The sequence below is a fragment of the Grammomys surdaster genome, unplaced genomic scaffold (assembly GCF_004785775.1).
Source record: "Grammomys surdaster isolate TR1022 unplaced genomic scaffold, NIH_TR_1.0 213, whole genome shotgun sequence".
NCBI lineage: Eukaryota > Metazoa > Chordata > Mammalia > Rodentia > Muridae > Grammomys > Grammomys surdaster.
The window spans coordinates 1,601,719-1,617,576 of NW_021604658.1; the positions used below are offsets into that span (position 1 = coordinate 1,601,719).

The window sequence follows — 15,858 nt, forward strand, 5'->3', positions numbered from 1 at the left end:
TCCTCAGAATATTTCAGGATCCTGTCATTTCTTGGTATCTTTATCACCTGTAATCGACATCACATTCCCTACTTAACATTGAACAACCTATTTCTTAATTTCTGTATCTACCCTTGTATTCTCTTCATGTATTCTCAATACAAAGATCACTGTAGGCTAAATTTCAAGTGAGACAATGTGGTTCATCTATCAAAACTCTCCAAAGCTTCCTGTGTACTCAAGAGTAAAAAACCTCACCATGACCTATAAGGCACTAACTACCACAACTGAATCTTTATTGCTCTCCTGATCTCATCTTTTATTACTGTTCTCTTTACTCAGCTGCCTCTAGCCAACATGCTCTTATTGTTCCTCAGACATGTCAAAAAATTCTAACCTCTGACCCTTCCTGCTTGCTATTCCTCTTGTTCCTTCATCCAGACAGATGTAGGATCCCTGCCTTTATTCATTTATCAGAGGGGCATTGCCAGATCAACACTCTTTGTATCAATTTAATCCACTCATTCTGTTACCCACCTTACTGTTTTCTTTGTAACTTATACTTAATATACTATTTTTTGCTTACTTTATACCTTTCTCAATATGAAAACAGAAACAGCTACTCAATAAGACTGTTAAATTCAATCTCTGCTCTAACCAAGTAAGAGGTTCCCCTCCTTGAAAGGCCTTATTGTCATCAAGTTGTTTAAAATTAAAGCGTTTTTCTTAATTAGCTATACTTACCCATGTACATAAAATAATGTATAAAGCTTTTTTGCATCGGTCATGCAGCTTCGAGTCAGAGATAGTACTCCCTTGGGCCCTACTGTCAGGGGTTCAAGGGCAGGATTTCCAGACTCTACAAGCTGAGAAAATAGGCGTTCCACACTTCGACGACAACCAACACATGGGACAAGCTGAGAAAGTGCACTCAAGACTTCGCGTGATGTTACCACCATGGCAATACTTAAATCTTGTTGCTTAAGCATACTATGTCGCTGAAAGGGAAAAGAAAAATGAAGAATCCTTGAGACGTAAAACTACTCTTTTATTAATGTTGGCTTTTATCTTTGGGAAAGAACCAGGCTTGCAATGAATAACTAATAAGTTAGTATACACGAATGTAACCTACTGGTAATGACAAGGAAGAAGAATGAATGGAAACCACAGCAACAGAGAAATGGGCAAAACCCTGATAAGTAATTTCTTCTACTTAAGGAAGGGAACTGTTATGTGACAACTAACACTTCCAGAAAAACAGATAAGAAGATAATATTCAAGTATTTCTTCATTTTTACCTCTAGCTTTTCAAAATGATCTTTAAAAAGTAAAAAGAATTCTTAAGTAATCTAACTATCTTAATCATATATTTTTGAGTATTTAAAAAGTATCTTATGTCTAAATAAATAAAAATGAAGAAATTCATATTGTAGGATTGACCTTAAATATATATATATATTGGTGGGGCAGGGGATCAAACTCAGGACCTAACACATGCTGGGAAAATACTCTGGTACCAAGTGACATCCCTAGCCCCAACAAGTTCTTAATAAAATGTTGCACACCTTATAAAAACTAGAAAAGATGACCTGATAAAAATCAAAGACTTTTAGACCTGTAAAATGTGAAGAGAACCCAATTCTTTCACACGAGTAATCTATAAATCAAGTACATAACTATATGTACTGCAACAGTAAAAATAAAATCAACTTCAGTGTACTATTAATACCCAGTCAAAAGCCTAGGTTAAAAACAAAAAAACAAAAAAAAGAAGCAGCAGCAGCAGGTAATGTGTGGTGAGACAAGTCTTTAATTCCAGCACATTTGGGGCAGAAGCAAGCAGATCTCTGTGAGTGCAAGGCCAGTTTACTCTACATAGAAAGTTCTAGGCCAGCCAGACTACAGTGAGATTTGCTCAAACAAACAACAACAAAAAGAAATTAGAAATTACAGCTAAATATCAAATGGTTTAAGGGCTGGAGAGACGGCTCAGCGGTTAAGAGCACTGACTGTTCTTCCAAAAGTCCTGAGTTCAATTCCCAGCAACTACATGGTGGCTCACAACCATCTGTAATGAGATACTATGCCCTCTTCTGGTGTGACTGAAGACACCTACAGTGTACTCATATAAATTAAAAAAAAAAAAAAAAGGTTTAAAAATATAAATACATGACTGAAAACAATTATTTAAAAACCATTACCTGAATAAATTGCTTTAGTTGTGTACCATTATTCTGATGCCCATCAAGATTTAAAACATTGTCAGGAAATTCCATCACCATCTTAAAAGGCAAACACAACAGAAATCACTCATTGGGCTCTTTGTACACATTCTACAGCATATTTTATAAACTATTAGGACAGAAACATCTATAAAGCTAGATTGTCTCCTGCAAAAAAGGGTCTTGATATTCAGTGTATAAATTTTTCCATTTTAAAATTTCACACACAAACACATGCCCACACATGCACTGCAATTAGAGGACAACTTGCAGGAGTCAGCATTTTCATTCTACGACATGGACCCTGGGAATCAAGTTTTCCACTCTTAGTGGACAAAGTACCTTTACCTGCTGAGCTGCCTTACTAGCCAAAGGTATATAAATTTCTAAAGCCAGACATAGTGTAGTCATTAGAACCAAAGACACTAAAATCAAACACATAGTAGAAATCCAGACTCTGTCACTTAGTATCTATGTCAAGACTCTGGGCAAGTTATTTAACCCATGTGTTATCTTATTTGTAAAATAAGATTAAGTAATAATTTCTAGTATCTACTTCATAGAACAGTTGTAAGAATAAGTTGTATTTTCTAAAGCAGTACTGGTTAATAATTTTTAGTTAGATTATCAATTGAGTTAGTTCCCTGTAACTGTGGAATATAAGACTTCGTTTGTTAAAATATATATTTTGGGCCCAGTGAGCTGACTCATGTAACCAGCAAGGCTCTCGAGCCTGATAATTTGAGTTTGAGCCCTGGAACCCAAATGGTGAAAGAAAGAGAATAAAATTCTCCAAATTGTCTTTTAACCTCTAATGTTCACTGTGGGACATCTGGCCCATCCCCTACCCCAACAAAGAAATGATTTTTTTGAAAACTAACACATATTTTGAGCTGAGATATAGCTTGGCACTAGAATACTAGCCTAGCTAGTACTAACAATCTATTAAAGGTTCTGGGTTCAACTCCCAACTCCACAAAAAAAAAAAAAAAATCACTTAATGTAGAACTAGCATTTATGTAACTTAGTATCTAGCATTTAGTAAAGGTTTATGCTACATATGATGAAAAAGGAAGTACTGAGTATTATTTATTCAGTATTTATTCAGTTATTAAAAACTACTACCAGAGGAATTTAGGAGGCTTCAGTGTGTGATAATGTAAATTAGTAGGTTCACTGATCTGTGACATTACAGATTTTAAAATCCATGAAATGGAGGGAGGACAAGTCCAGCTCCAAGGTGATCCAATGCTTCTGATTCTGCTGGTACTATTCTCACGTGCACATATGTACCTAGAGGCACATGGGCACATACACACTTATGTAAGTAGATGTTTTTACTTTTTCAATCCATAAAGTTATATATTAACCAAGAAAAGAGCTTAACTGTAAGATATAGGAAGCATCATCGGCAGTGGTGGCACATGCCTTTAATCCCAGCACTTGGGAGGCAGAGGCAGGCTGATTTCTGAGTTCGAGAGTTCGAGGCTAGCCTGGTCTACAGAGTGAGTTCCAGGACAGCCAGTGCTACACAGAGAAACCCTGTCTCGAAAAACCAAAAAAAAAAAAAAAAAAAAAAGGAAGCATCACAATTTCAGAGACGGATGAAAATACTGCCTTGAAAACAGTAATATATGCACAGGACTGGAGAGATGGCTCAGCACTTAAAGTTCTCACAGAGGATCTAAATTCCATTCCAGCACCCACATAGCAGCTCACAACTGTCCACAACTCCCATTTCAGGGGATCCAACATCCTCTTCTGACCTCCAAGGGCACCAGACACACAAGTTGTGCACACATATACATGTGTGCATATATATATATATAAATACATATACATATATATGCATACCTGTCTTAACTAAAACAATGTAAAAAATATCAAACACACTATATAAGAACAAACTATTTTCAGGTAACAAGGGCATCAAATTCCTATATACCCAATGAGTCAAGATAAAGAGAGCCATCTGAGGCAAAAACAAGAATAGTAAATTCCAATTCACTGAATGTTGCCTTAAAAGATCCTTCCCAGGCTAGGGGTGTGAAGTAGGTATGTGCTTGCCTAACATGTACAGAGCTGTGTTTTCAATCCCCAACACTGCATAAATCCTCATGTGCATATATAGGTACAAGCCTATAATCTCAGCATTTAAAACAGGAAGATCTGAAGTTAAAGGTCATCCAGAGGATTTCAGTTTCACAGACTCAAAACTGCACAGACAATTTTGCATGTATATAGCTTATTTATAGAAAAAGAAGTTGCCTCAAACTCCTGATCCTCCTGCCTCCACCTCCTAAGTGCTGCGATTATAGTCATGAGCTACTGTGTGTGGTTTTCTTTTCCAAGTGTATTTCAATACACACATACTGTTTATTATCAAGGAGCCGGTGCTTCTGCTTCCAATTCTACAATGACTTTATTACCTTGTAAGACATGCTTCCACTTCAATAGTTTTTACTGTTTATAGTTTCTTCTTCAATATGCTTATATAAAATGCCACAATCTTACGCTTAAAGGCTTCCAATTTTCAAGTTTATCAATCACAGTATCTTGTTTCTGCTTTATCTTCTCTTTTCTCTCTCTCTCTCTGTCTGTCTCTTGTTTTTGAAGACATGGTTTCTCTGTTAGTCTTGGCTGTTCTGGAACTCACTCTGCAGACCAGGCTGGCTTTGAAATCAGAAATGCATGTGCCTCTGCCTCCTAAGTGCTGGTATTAAAAGGTCACTGCTGTCCAGTCTTCTCTCTACTACCTCCAATGGGTGGTAGTAACAACATTTACTGTAGCTTTAATAGTTACTAAGTATGTAAGTACCTCTCAGCACTCTAATATCATCTTTACTAACACTACTAAGTAAAACTGAAGTCATTCATACAATGCCGTAGCTATAAATAATCTGAGAATCACTTTTACAGGCAAAATATCTAATAATGTATATTGTCCACTATATTTATTGTAGTCGAACTTATGCAAACTTAAAAGTAATAATCCTGATATCAGGAGCCATGGTCCAAGCTAGACATGATGGTACATGTTTATAATCCCAGCACACAGCAGGTTAAGGTAGGAAAATCATGGGTTTGAGGCTAGCCTGGGATAGATATAAAAAACTACCTATGCTTCTACCTCATTACCATCATCACTCCAAATTTTGGTCCTGAAAACTAAAACTAAAAATAGTTAATTTTTAATCCCACAGCTAGAGATGTGGCTCTTGTCTATTACAAACAAGTCCCTAGGATTGGCCTCCAGCTCTAGGGGGAAAACCAAACCAAACCAACAACAACAAAAAATGTTCCATTAACTCACATGTTTTTCAGAATCATCTTACAGGATCTAAGAGACTAAGGAAATTTAGCTATCAAGCTGGGCTTATAGTCAGAGTACAGTACTTGTCTAATATGAGCAATCCTGTGCTCAGGCTCCAGAGCACAATGAAGGTAAATAAAATTAGGTAGCAGTCAGTGGCTTGAGAGGCTGAAAAAAAAAAAAAAGAGGATCAAAAGTTCAGGCCAGGGCCAGCAAGGTCAACAGGTTAAAGTGCTTGCTGATAAACCTGATGAACATAGTTCAATCCCAGGAACCCACATGTTAAAATGAATGGAACAACTCCCTCAAGTTGTCCTCTGACCTCTACATATACGTGAGTGGGGGTGGGGTATACATGTTCATACACATAAACATGCATACAAATAAATAAATGCACTTTTTTAAAGGTTTGGGGCCAGCCTAACCACCTTACTGAAACCACCTTACTGAAAATTTAAAGGAAGGAGGGGGAGCGAGCACTGAAAAGATGGCTCAGCAGTTAAGAGCTGCTCTTTCCAGAGGAAAGAGTTTCAGTCCCAGCATCCACATGGTGGCTCACAAATATATATAACTCCAGTTCTGGGGATCAGTCTCCCTTTTCTGGCTGCCAAGAACACCAGACACACACATGGCACACAGACATACATCATGCAGGCAAAACCACCACACACATAAAAATAAAAACTTTTTTTTTAAGATATGAGGACATGGCAGAGACAGGTGGATTTCTGAGTTCAAGAGTTTGAGGCTAGCCTGGTCTACAGAGTGAGTTCCAGGACAGCCAGGGCTACACAGAGAAACCCTGTCTCGAAAAAGCAAAAAAAAAAAAAGATATGAGGACATTCACTCAGTAGATAATTTGGATAGCATATGGGAGATACTAGGTTCAAACCCCAGTAAAACATAGACACATATGCGTACAAATGAAAGAAAAAAATACACAGGTGTCAATACTCTTAACAACTAGCATAACTATCAAAATCAAATCATTCCTGAATTGGCTGCTTTATATTTTCTCTTGAACCACATACTCTGCCTTAAATAATTACCTCACCCTTGCCTTTCGAACATTTAGGATAACAGCTTTTTATTTTATTGTTCTCTAGTCAACTAGTGTATGCCATTTAATGTTTTAAGAGAACAGTAAGAAAGGGGAAAGGCAAAGGGGCCGCTAGCATTTTTCTTCATTCTTTCAAACCACTTCCTTGACTTAATCTTAGACTCTAGGTTACCTAAAGGAAGACAGCCTCGTCAAGTACATGAGGTGTGGTTTCACAGAGGAATCATCAGTGTTCAGCTGCAGGATGAGGATGCCTATCCAGAGCCATCCAAAAATAGAACAAGTCATTGCGCAGCAATTACTGCTTTGTGAAGTTTATTGCATCCATTACTGACTTTCACTCTTAAGCATCTGCCCCATTTTTACCAGACCACAAAAAAAAAAAAAGTTTCAGAACACTTCCATGAGCTCTAATCAATAAGATTGTTTGCATTTTATCAAAATGTCACTTTAGTATTACTGTTTTGTATCATTATTCACAAAACTACTTTAACATGCATCAGGAAAGTTTAACATGCATTAAGAAGGTTAAATATTAAAGAGCTAAAAGAAAACACTAAATGCTAAACTCCTGATCCCCTAGAGTTACCATTTTCTGCTTTTTAGGCTTAGACAATTCAGAATTCCTATCAATTTCTAGTCCACTTATTATTCTTATTGGAGCGGGGCATATCCATGCCAGAGGTGCTTGTATAGGAGTCAGAGGGTAACTTGCAGGAACCATTTCTTCCTTCCTATTGTTTATATCCCAAGGAATGAATGTACATCATCACACTTGGCAGCAATCACCTTTACCCACTAAGCCATTTGTCACCAGTTTACAGTTCATTTGGGTCAATTTGAATTAAAAGGGTTATCTTCTAGAAATGTTGCAATAATGCAACAACATGAACCAAGAAACTTGTAAAATGTTCTTATCCTTCAGTAAATCTACTTCTAAAAGCCTAATGGGAAAAAATTGAAAACTCAATGCATTATCCATATTCTTCCAGTATTATTCAAAAATGAGAAATCAGAACCTCATGGAAGGGTGATATTATGGAATATCATACAACTTGTACAACTATTAAAAACATTAAAAAATGACCAAAAAGTAGTAGCACACATCTTTAGTCCCAGTATTTTAGAGGCTAAAATAGGAAGATCCTTTTAGCCCAGGAATTTGACACCTCATCTTAAAAAAAGAAAAGAGGGCCAGAGAGAGATGGCTTAGTGAGCAAAGGTGCTTGCTGTAAAGCTTGACAGCCTGTCTTCCATCCCAAAATTCACACAGTGGAAAGAGAACCAACTCCCCATCAACAGTCCTCTATCTTCCACATATATACTGCGGCATACACACACCTACATGTACACACATACACAAAATGAATATACATACACACACACATATGTATATACCTATATATGTACACACACACACACAGAGCATAAAATGTTGAGTGTATCCCAACCCTGCCTTTGTGCAGTAATAACTAGAATGAGCTAGACTGACACTTTTCTGCAAACAAGATTTCTAAAACCAGTTACTCAAAGATCACAAGGCTGTCCTTTGGGCTCCTAGGAACAAAGATCAAACCAAGTTAACTTCAGGCAAACACTGCTATCAAGTATCACTGGACCACGACACACCACACACCTCTGCTTCCTCTTCCCACTTCTCTCCCAACAGGGGTTTTGTTCTACATTCTCCCTTTAACTGGGATTGAGAAGATGATCTTGAAAGAAGCTTGTGTTCCTAAATATGGCATAGCTTTACGTGAATTTTCGATAATACTCATTCATTAACAGCATTCAATGACATTTCACACATTTGCAAGACAAACTAACAAAATTAACTCCTTAGTGACAAAAATCCATTCCTAAGCAAGGAAAAATTATACCTATAATTTGAAGTTATTTAAATAAGCTTAAATTGTCTTTGTAAAATGAGTCTGTAATAAAAGCAAAATTCAGACACCCAGTACAAGGCAAAAGCAGGTGACACTAAACCATTAACAGTCCTGTATCTTCCACATATACACCATGGTATATACACACCCACATGTACACACTAAACCATTAACAGTCCTGTATCTTCCACATATATACCATGGCATACACACACCCACATGTACACACATACACATATTCATATTCATAAATGTAAGTTTATGAAAAAACTGGAAACATTATTGTCAAGAATGCAACATACTTTAAAGTGCTTTATGAATACTGACTAATGTGCTACATTCACATTAAAGGTGGTTATGTGGAAGAGTATGAGTTATCTTAAAATTTGTAAAAAGACAAAATTTACGGTGGTTTTCTGTTTTCATATTATATAGTAAAAAAAAAAAAAACCTTGAGATTAAGGAAAAATTAAATGCACTCGCACAAAAAAGGTTAACAAACTGTGTTTTTGAAGGTTTTACGGTGAGGGGGACAAAAGGTAATAACAGATGAACTACAACCAAGCACTGTCACACTGAGAAAGAAATCATTTAACTGGTTTCTAGCTTGGTTTTCCTAAAAACTATTTTAAATACAAGTCCATTAAAATTAAAATTCAAGAAAATAAGAAACCATAACTAATACACACAAGTAATTTTTAACATAAATTCTACTTTATGTCAAATCATTCGACTGTTTTTTTAAAGCATGCTTTCCCTTGCAAAGTTCCATCGAAGTGAACCAGTCAACAGCTCCCCTAATTCTTTACAAGTACTGAAGCTCTTTCTTGAGACTGGCAAAAAGAAAGGCTCAGACTGGCATCTCCACAATGACTTGCATTTTACATAAAATGTTAAAACCTTCAGTAGATAACTACAAAAAAAAATTTCTGGAAGATAACCAACCTACTTTGAGTGGAAAAAAGTCAAAGGTTGGAAGACTTAGCTACATCAGATCACAATGGGCGAGTGTAAAATCCAAGAGGGTCACCATCAAAATGAAGATTTCAAACTTGTTTGGAGAAGGTTCATTTGGCAGTGATGAGCAACTGCATTCACTTCCTGCTCAGAAGCAACTCTAATTTCTGCCATTTCCTTTTAAAGGAAACAGTACTACAACACAGGGCAGAGGGTCGGCAAAGGTATACCAACACCAAGTCTTAAAACAACCATCTTCCCACGTTTGTGTTTTTATATTCACAATGAGTGCTCAGCTTTCCATACTACTTAACACAATTTGGTCTTGGGCTACTTGTAAACCAAATAATACCAAAAAGATCCATTTTGTGAAGAGTCATGGCTGAACACAACCATTTCAAGAATTATAATGTACTAGGTATTAGGAAATCAAATCACTTAGGTGGAATCTTCACTGTGCAAGTGAATGTCACTCTGCCCTCAGTAATTACGTTTTGTAGTGATAGCTATAGTGTTAAAACAGAAAATACACAGGTAACAATGTAGCTGCGACATTGTCAGATAATTAGGTCTCCCGGAGGGTAAGTGGTTTCTGTAGAGGATAGGCCCTAAACGCCCCTGCTCCTTCAACCCTTCTCCCAGACGCGTGCTTAAAAGCAGCGTCTCAAAGGAAGACATAAAGGCCAAAGGTTCTGAAAGAGAGAAGACCTGAGGGGAGGACCTCAAAGTGCCTTCGGGGCACTGGATCTGGAGCCTGCCAAGGGTACCAAGGGGCCCACTGCAAAGGCGAGTTTGTGGGGCCTGTCGAGAGAGGCGGCCTCGCCTAGGAGTTGCAACACACTCTTTCTCCAGTGCGCAGCGCTCGGCCTGGGGGAGGGGGAGGAGGGGAAACAGCTGCCAGGGGAGCAGCGGGCCCAACCCGGCCCAGCCCGCTCACCGTGAGGGTGTCGTCTATGTAGAGGGGAATCTGCCTCCTCTCGAAGGGGAACTCCTCCTCCCCGTCCCTGCACACTGCCACCAGTCGCGCCATCGTCCCCGACGCTGCCGTTGCCACCGTCACCACCTCCTCCCAGCTGCCGCTGCTGCCGCCGCCGCCGCTGCTCCTGCCGCTGCTGCCTCCTCCCAGCTCCTGCCTGCAACAGCCAAACCCCGCGAGCGTAAGCACCCGCCACCTCGCAGCACATTCGCCACGGGGGAAAGGGGTGGGGGGGCACTGAGCAAGAGAGGACGGGAGAGCCGCGCTGCGTTTCCCATCACCCGATTCCACACGCGCTCAGCCAATCAGCGCCCCCCAGCGCCGGGACCCGCCCCCTCGCGCCGCCTGCCCTCCCCCACCTACCCCTCCCCGCCCGCCCGCTGGCCTCCAGTCAGGGTCCAAAGGAGAGGCGGAAAGGACCTGCTGGCCCCGGGACATCCCCGCCCGGCTCGGGAGTCCGGGCTCCAGGAGCCCATCCCCGCCTCGGCTCCACAGCCCATGCCCGCACCCCGCCGCTGACCCCTTCTCCCCTGTCGGAGCGCCCCGCCCAGGGTGGCCCCTAGGCTGCAGTTGCCCGGCGCCACCCCGCCCCTGGGAGGGGTCGACCCCGCCTCGGCTCTGCAGAGTTCGGGGTGGGGGCAAGCGCAGACCCAGTCCTCACCCAGGTCGGAGGAGGGCTCTCAGTTCTGACCTTCACTGACTTCGCGGACGCCTCCCTGACCCCCACCTCTGCTCCCCGTTACCGGCTGACGAGGCCCGCGTCAGGGCCGGCCTGGGCGGGAGCGCGGCTGCGAATGCCGTTTCCTCTCCAGGCTCAGTCAGCCGCTCGCGCCACGGGGAGTGTGGGAGGGAGGGCGGGGGACGTGGGGAGGGTGGGGCCGGGAGGGGCCGCGAACTCCAGCGGGGCCTCCCTCTTCTCGCGAGACCGCGGCCGCCTCGCTCGTGTCCCGACTTTCGAAATCGGTGTGTAGAGGTGGGGGGGACTCCCTGTGCTGTCGCGCGCGGCTGATCTGCGCGGTGCCCCGGATTTACTAAAATGAGCGTGAAATAGGGCCAGCAGGGAGGCTGAGCCTGGGTCCCTCCCCGGGACGAACTAGGATCTGCTCTCTGGAGACCGGTGGGGTGAAAAGCGCCCACTCCGGGTGGACGGTGTAGGTCCGGGCCCAGATAAGACTTAGATGAGCGATGAGGAGCTGAGGCGGTCGAGGTCTATGAAAGCGGACAGTGGAGAGGCCTTTGGCCTTGTTTTCCAGGTTTGACACATGCGGACTTCCACCACTGGAAGAAAGACTGGAGGAAAGGGATCTGCTACCCTGATTGACCCAGAACCAGCCGCCTCATGGGGACTGTGTCAAGATCTCTCGACAGGATGGAAAATACGTGTAGAATCTGTTGTTACAATAGACAGAAAATGGAACAGTAGTCCTATGTGTAGGATCTGACCAAAGGAACTTCTTGAGTTAATATTAACTTAAGAGGCTCCCTTGGACAAAGTACTGATGGTGGCCAAAGGCTCTTCGGTCTGACCATCTTCCGAGAACCAGAGCTGCTGTAAAGAGAGTTCCTCTACACCCTGACCACTGCCACATTCTCAAGTCCTAGTCTAAGGAGGTCCATTGTAAAGCCAAAAGGATGGGAAATGTTTCGTCTTTGTGGTTTTAATGATAAATCCACTCGATGCTTGTACAAATGCCCGATCTTAAGGACAGATCGAATATTTTCTGGTAAAATAGACTAAAGTTGTTGTTACTGACATTTAAAAGTATTTTGATCACATGAAGTCTTTCAAATCACAACCAAAAAAAAAAAAAAAATCCACACTGCATCCTTAGCCATGCTGACTTATGACATTGTGTGGTCATTGTTAGAGTAGGTGACATAATAAACTGGAAGAACCATTGTGTGTTCCCAAAGGTGTGATTATCCAGTAAATATGTCTTTGGGCCATACTAAAAGCAGAACAGTGTGATCCTTAATTTAAATCCAGTTTTTCATGCACGTTCTGAAAGGTTAGAATACAGACATTTTTAGAAAATCTTGTGTTTTATGTCTATGACTACTACAATCCATGTACCTACTTTGATTTTTGAATTTTAGATTATGTTTGGTAACAAATATTGAGCCAATACGTATATAGCTACTAACTTTAATTTTCACTATTAAATACACACCAGATACTAGCAAAGAATCAAGCTATGAAGAAAAGGGCAGTTGAAAAGCTAGAATACCTTCTGTTTTCACTACAATGGCTGTATTTGATATGGTAGTAAAATCAATGTTACTTAAATTAGTACATCTGCAAATCTTAAGTTGGATTTTCCTTTGTGTGATCTGACAGTATGAAATTCTATTTTATCAATTACAAATAGAAACACAAGACCAGTATGGTAGCACATACCTGCAATCCCAGCACTTAGAGGAGGCTAAGGCAGGGGAGTTTACCATAAATTGAAGACCAGATTAGATTGCACAGACCTTTTTTCAAAATAGGAATTAAGTAGACATATTAGGCATTCCTTTTAATAGGCATAAATTAAAATGTAAGCTCCTTAAAGGTAGGGTTTTGTCTCATCTGTTTGTATTCCTGGCACCTATACCCGACACAATAGAGCTCAGTAAATCAATTGTGATCTTTCCCTTCTGAAAAACAAATCAGAGGGAGTTTTGCCTACTAATTCTGATTTTATGAATTCATTAGCTTTTCTTTAGGACATTGGGAATTGGAAGAAGGGAAAAACAGTGTACACTTTGTCCTTTTTAGTTAACATCTGTAATTATCAAAGATATAAACTTACTGAGTCTAGAAAAGTATAGAGGGCTGAAGATATAGTGGTAGAACACTTGGTCTAGCAGGTTCAAAGCCCAAGGTTCGGTATCCAGTACCACAAAAATAAGTAAATAACATAATATTAAACAAGAAAAGTGCCAGATATGGTACACATCCCAACACTGCAGAGACAGAGGCAAGTAAATCTCAGTGAGTTCCAAGCCTGTCTGTCATATATGGTGATACCCCATCTCAAAAACACAAAACAAAAAAAAACAGCTATTAACAAAAGCAACACACCAAATAAGATCTGCATTTAGTCATAAGATAACTTACTTTCTCTAAATGAATGTACTAGTTAAGCCACTCTTGTCTTCTGGCTGCTCCAAAAGATAAACTGTGAGGTACTGGTACAGTGTGACACAGCAGAAAAATCAATCACCTTTCCTAGTCATGCTTAATCTACATATTATACTCTTATTGGTTAAATTTCAAGTCTTACTTTTTAACTGAAAATAAAATATGATGTAATTGTAATCAGCAAATACAAAGATATTCTAACACTAAATTAGCCAACAAGTTTAAGACTAACCATCAAGTTAATAAACTGAAATGAACAAAATGCATTTAATAATTAGTATATTTACATTAAAAAATATATTTTGAGGGCTGGAAAGATGGCTCAGCAGTTAAGAGCACCAACTGCTCTTCCAGAGGTCCTGAGTTCAATTCTCAGCAACCACACGGTGGCTCACAACCACCTGTAATGGGATCCAATGACCACTTCTGGTGTGTCTCAAGACAGCTACAGTGTGGTCATATACATAAAATAAATAATTCTTTAAAAAAAAAAAATGTTAAACCTGTATCAGGAGGCTCCACCTGCTCTAAACTACACAATTTAGATTGCTAATAAATACTAAACTAAACACCCTGACCAGCAGCTATTTCTGATGTGCACTTGATATCAGAAAAGCAAAATTTCCTTGATTCTTACCCCCACATCCCCCACACACACCTAGACTGGCCTCAAACTCACTATGGAGTTGAGACTGGCTTTTAACTCCAAATCCTCCTTCCTCCATCTTCCAAATCCTAGGATTACAGGTTTGTGTCAGGATATCTGGCCAATATTAGCCTGCTTTAAAAGATATACATTGACCAAGCATGGTGCCATCCACCATTCCAGCACTTGGGAACAGATGGATCTCTATGAGTTTGAGGCCAGCATAGACTACATAGTTCCAAACTAGCCAAGGCTACATAGACTCTTAACCAAAAAAAAAAAAAAGGACATCAGAATGTGAAACTAAAGTCGTGTGGTTTTTAAATCTTTAGACTTAACAGCTGATTCAAAGATCTGCTTCAAGGTTTTAAATGATTCCAGTTCTCAGTAGACTATTAAGCCTTAGTGTAGCCAGTTCTATTAGACACTTTCATCGTTCTCATTCATTTCTTTGATTCTCTTTCCCATGGTTGAGGCTGCCTTATCTAGTCCCTTCCTGTTTTTCCAGCTTATAGCCCACACTTTTTTTCTGAGTTACCTACTTCCCTCCCAACTTACTTTTGCTGACAAATTCATTGCACATTGAGTATTCTCTGCCATCTACCCTTCTACCCTAATTCTCCAGACACATGTATCATCCATCAGCCTTAAAAATGCCCATCTATGGAGAAAACTTTTGTTTCTTCCTAGATTGGTTCTCAGTTTCTCATCTGTAACAATCCATAAGTGTTTTATTTTTCCTATGACTTTATATCAGTTTAATATGTTTCCCCTCACTAGACTACAAGCTCCAATATACTAGAAATTTGTTTTCTCTTTTTATTTTGAGACAGGCTGTATGTAGCCCAGACTAGCCTTGAGCTCTAGCTCCTGTCACAGCCTCCTGAATGCTATGACAGGTTGCAAACCTAGGTATGCTCTATTACTGTATCCCTAGCACAGAGTAGGCAACAAGGAATCTATCTTAAAACTTGTATAGCTGGGTTGAGGGTACACACTTAAAAATCCTAGCACTTGAGAAACTGAAGCTGGATTATCATAAATTCCAGACCAGTCTGGGCTACAGGGAGAATTTAAAGTTAGTACAGACTATATAGATCATGTATCAAAAGTTTGTCTTTGAGAAAAAAAAAGTAAAATGGATCAGGTACTTGAAAAAACTTGTTTGAATTATTATATATATAAACTACATCATCCAACTCAATCATTTATTGCATTTAACTGTTTGCTGGCTTGAAATGTATCTGGTTTTAAACACTTGCTTCTTACTCCTATACTTTATTAAATGATGAAAGTTCAGTATAAAAGAGGTATTGAAGGAACAGGAGAGACGGCTCCATCAGTCAGAGCACTTGCTGCTCCTGAGGAGGACTCAGGACGGGTACTTACATGGCTGTTTACAACCATCCATGACTCCAGTTTTCAGAACAAATGCTCATCTAACCTTTTCAGGCACCAAGCACGCCTATATACTGAGTTCCAGGTCAGCCAGGAATATACAGTGAGATTCCCAATTAAAAGAAAAGGAACTGGAAAAAAATGATCAATTAAGAACACTTACTTGCTGGTCTTCCAAAGGACCCAGGTTCAATTCTTAACACTCACATGGCAGTGCACAATCACTTGCAATTCCAGTCTCAGGGTATCCAGCACCCCTCTTCTGACTTCTGTGGGCATTATACACATGTG

The 15,858-nt window shown here is 40.1% G+C and overlaps 1 protein-coding gene and 1 long non-coding RNA gene across 6 annotated transcripts in view; one reads left to right on the plus strand and one right to left on the minus strand.

The window, feature by feature from the left end:
* The window catches only part of Ggnbp2 (gametogenetin binding protein 2), a 29,967-nt gene extending 18,727 nt beyond the window's left edge, over window positions 1–11,240 (minus strand). The window contains exons 1-4 of one of the 5 annotated variants that reach the window (XM_028772270.1): window positions 11,058–11,240; window positions 10,358–10,553; window positions 2,181–2,261; window positions 724–977 (exon numbers count right to left, since the gene is read on the minus strand). In XM_028772270.1, the coding sequence (XP_028628103.1) occupies window positions 724–977; window positions 2,181–2,261; window positions 10,358–10,450 (428 nt within the window). In that variant the 5' untranslated portion in view covers window positions 10,451–10,553; window positions 11,058–11,240. Of the gene's footprint in view, window positions 1–723; window positions 978–2,180; window positions 2,262–10,357; window positions 10,688–11,057 lie in introns of those variants that run through there. The other 4 variants (XM_028772272.1, XM_028772268.1, XM_028772271.1 and 1 more) reach the window with 4 other exon arrangements.
* Window positions 10,338–13,071, plus strand: LOC114625074. The gene is made up of 2 exons (XR_003712006.1): window positions 10,338–10,577; window positions 11,650–13,071. It is a non-coding gene; the product is annotated as an uncharacterized LOC114625074 (long non-coding RNA).
* The last annotated feature ends 2,787 nt before the right edge of the window (window positions 13,072–15,858 follow it).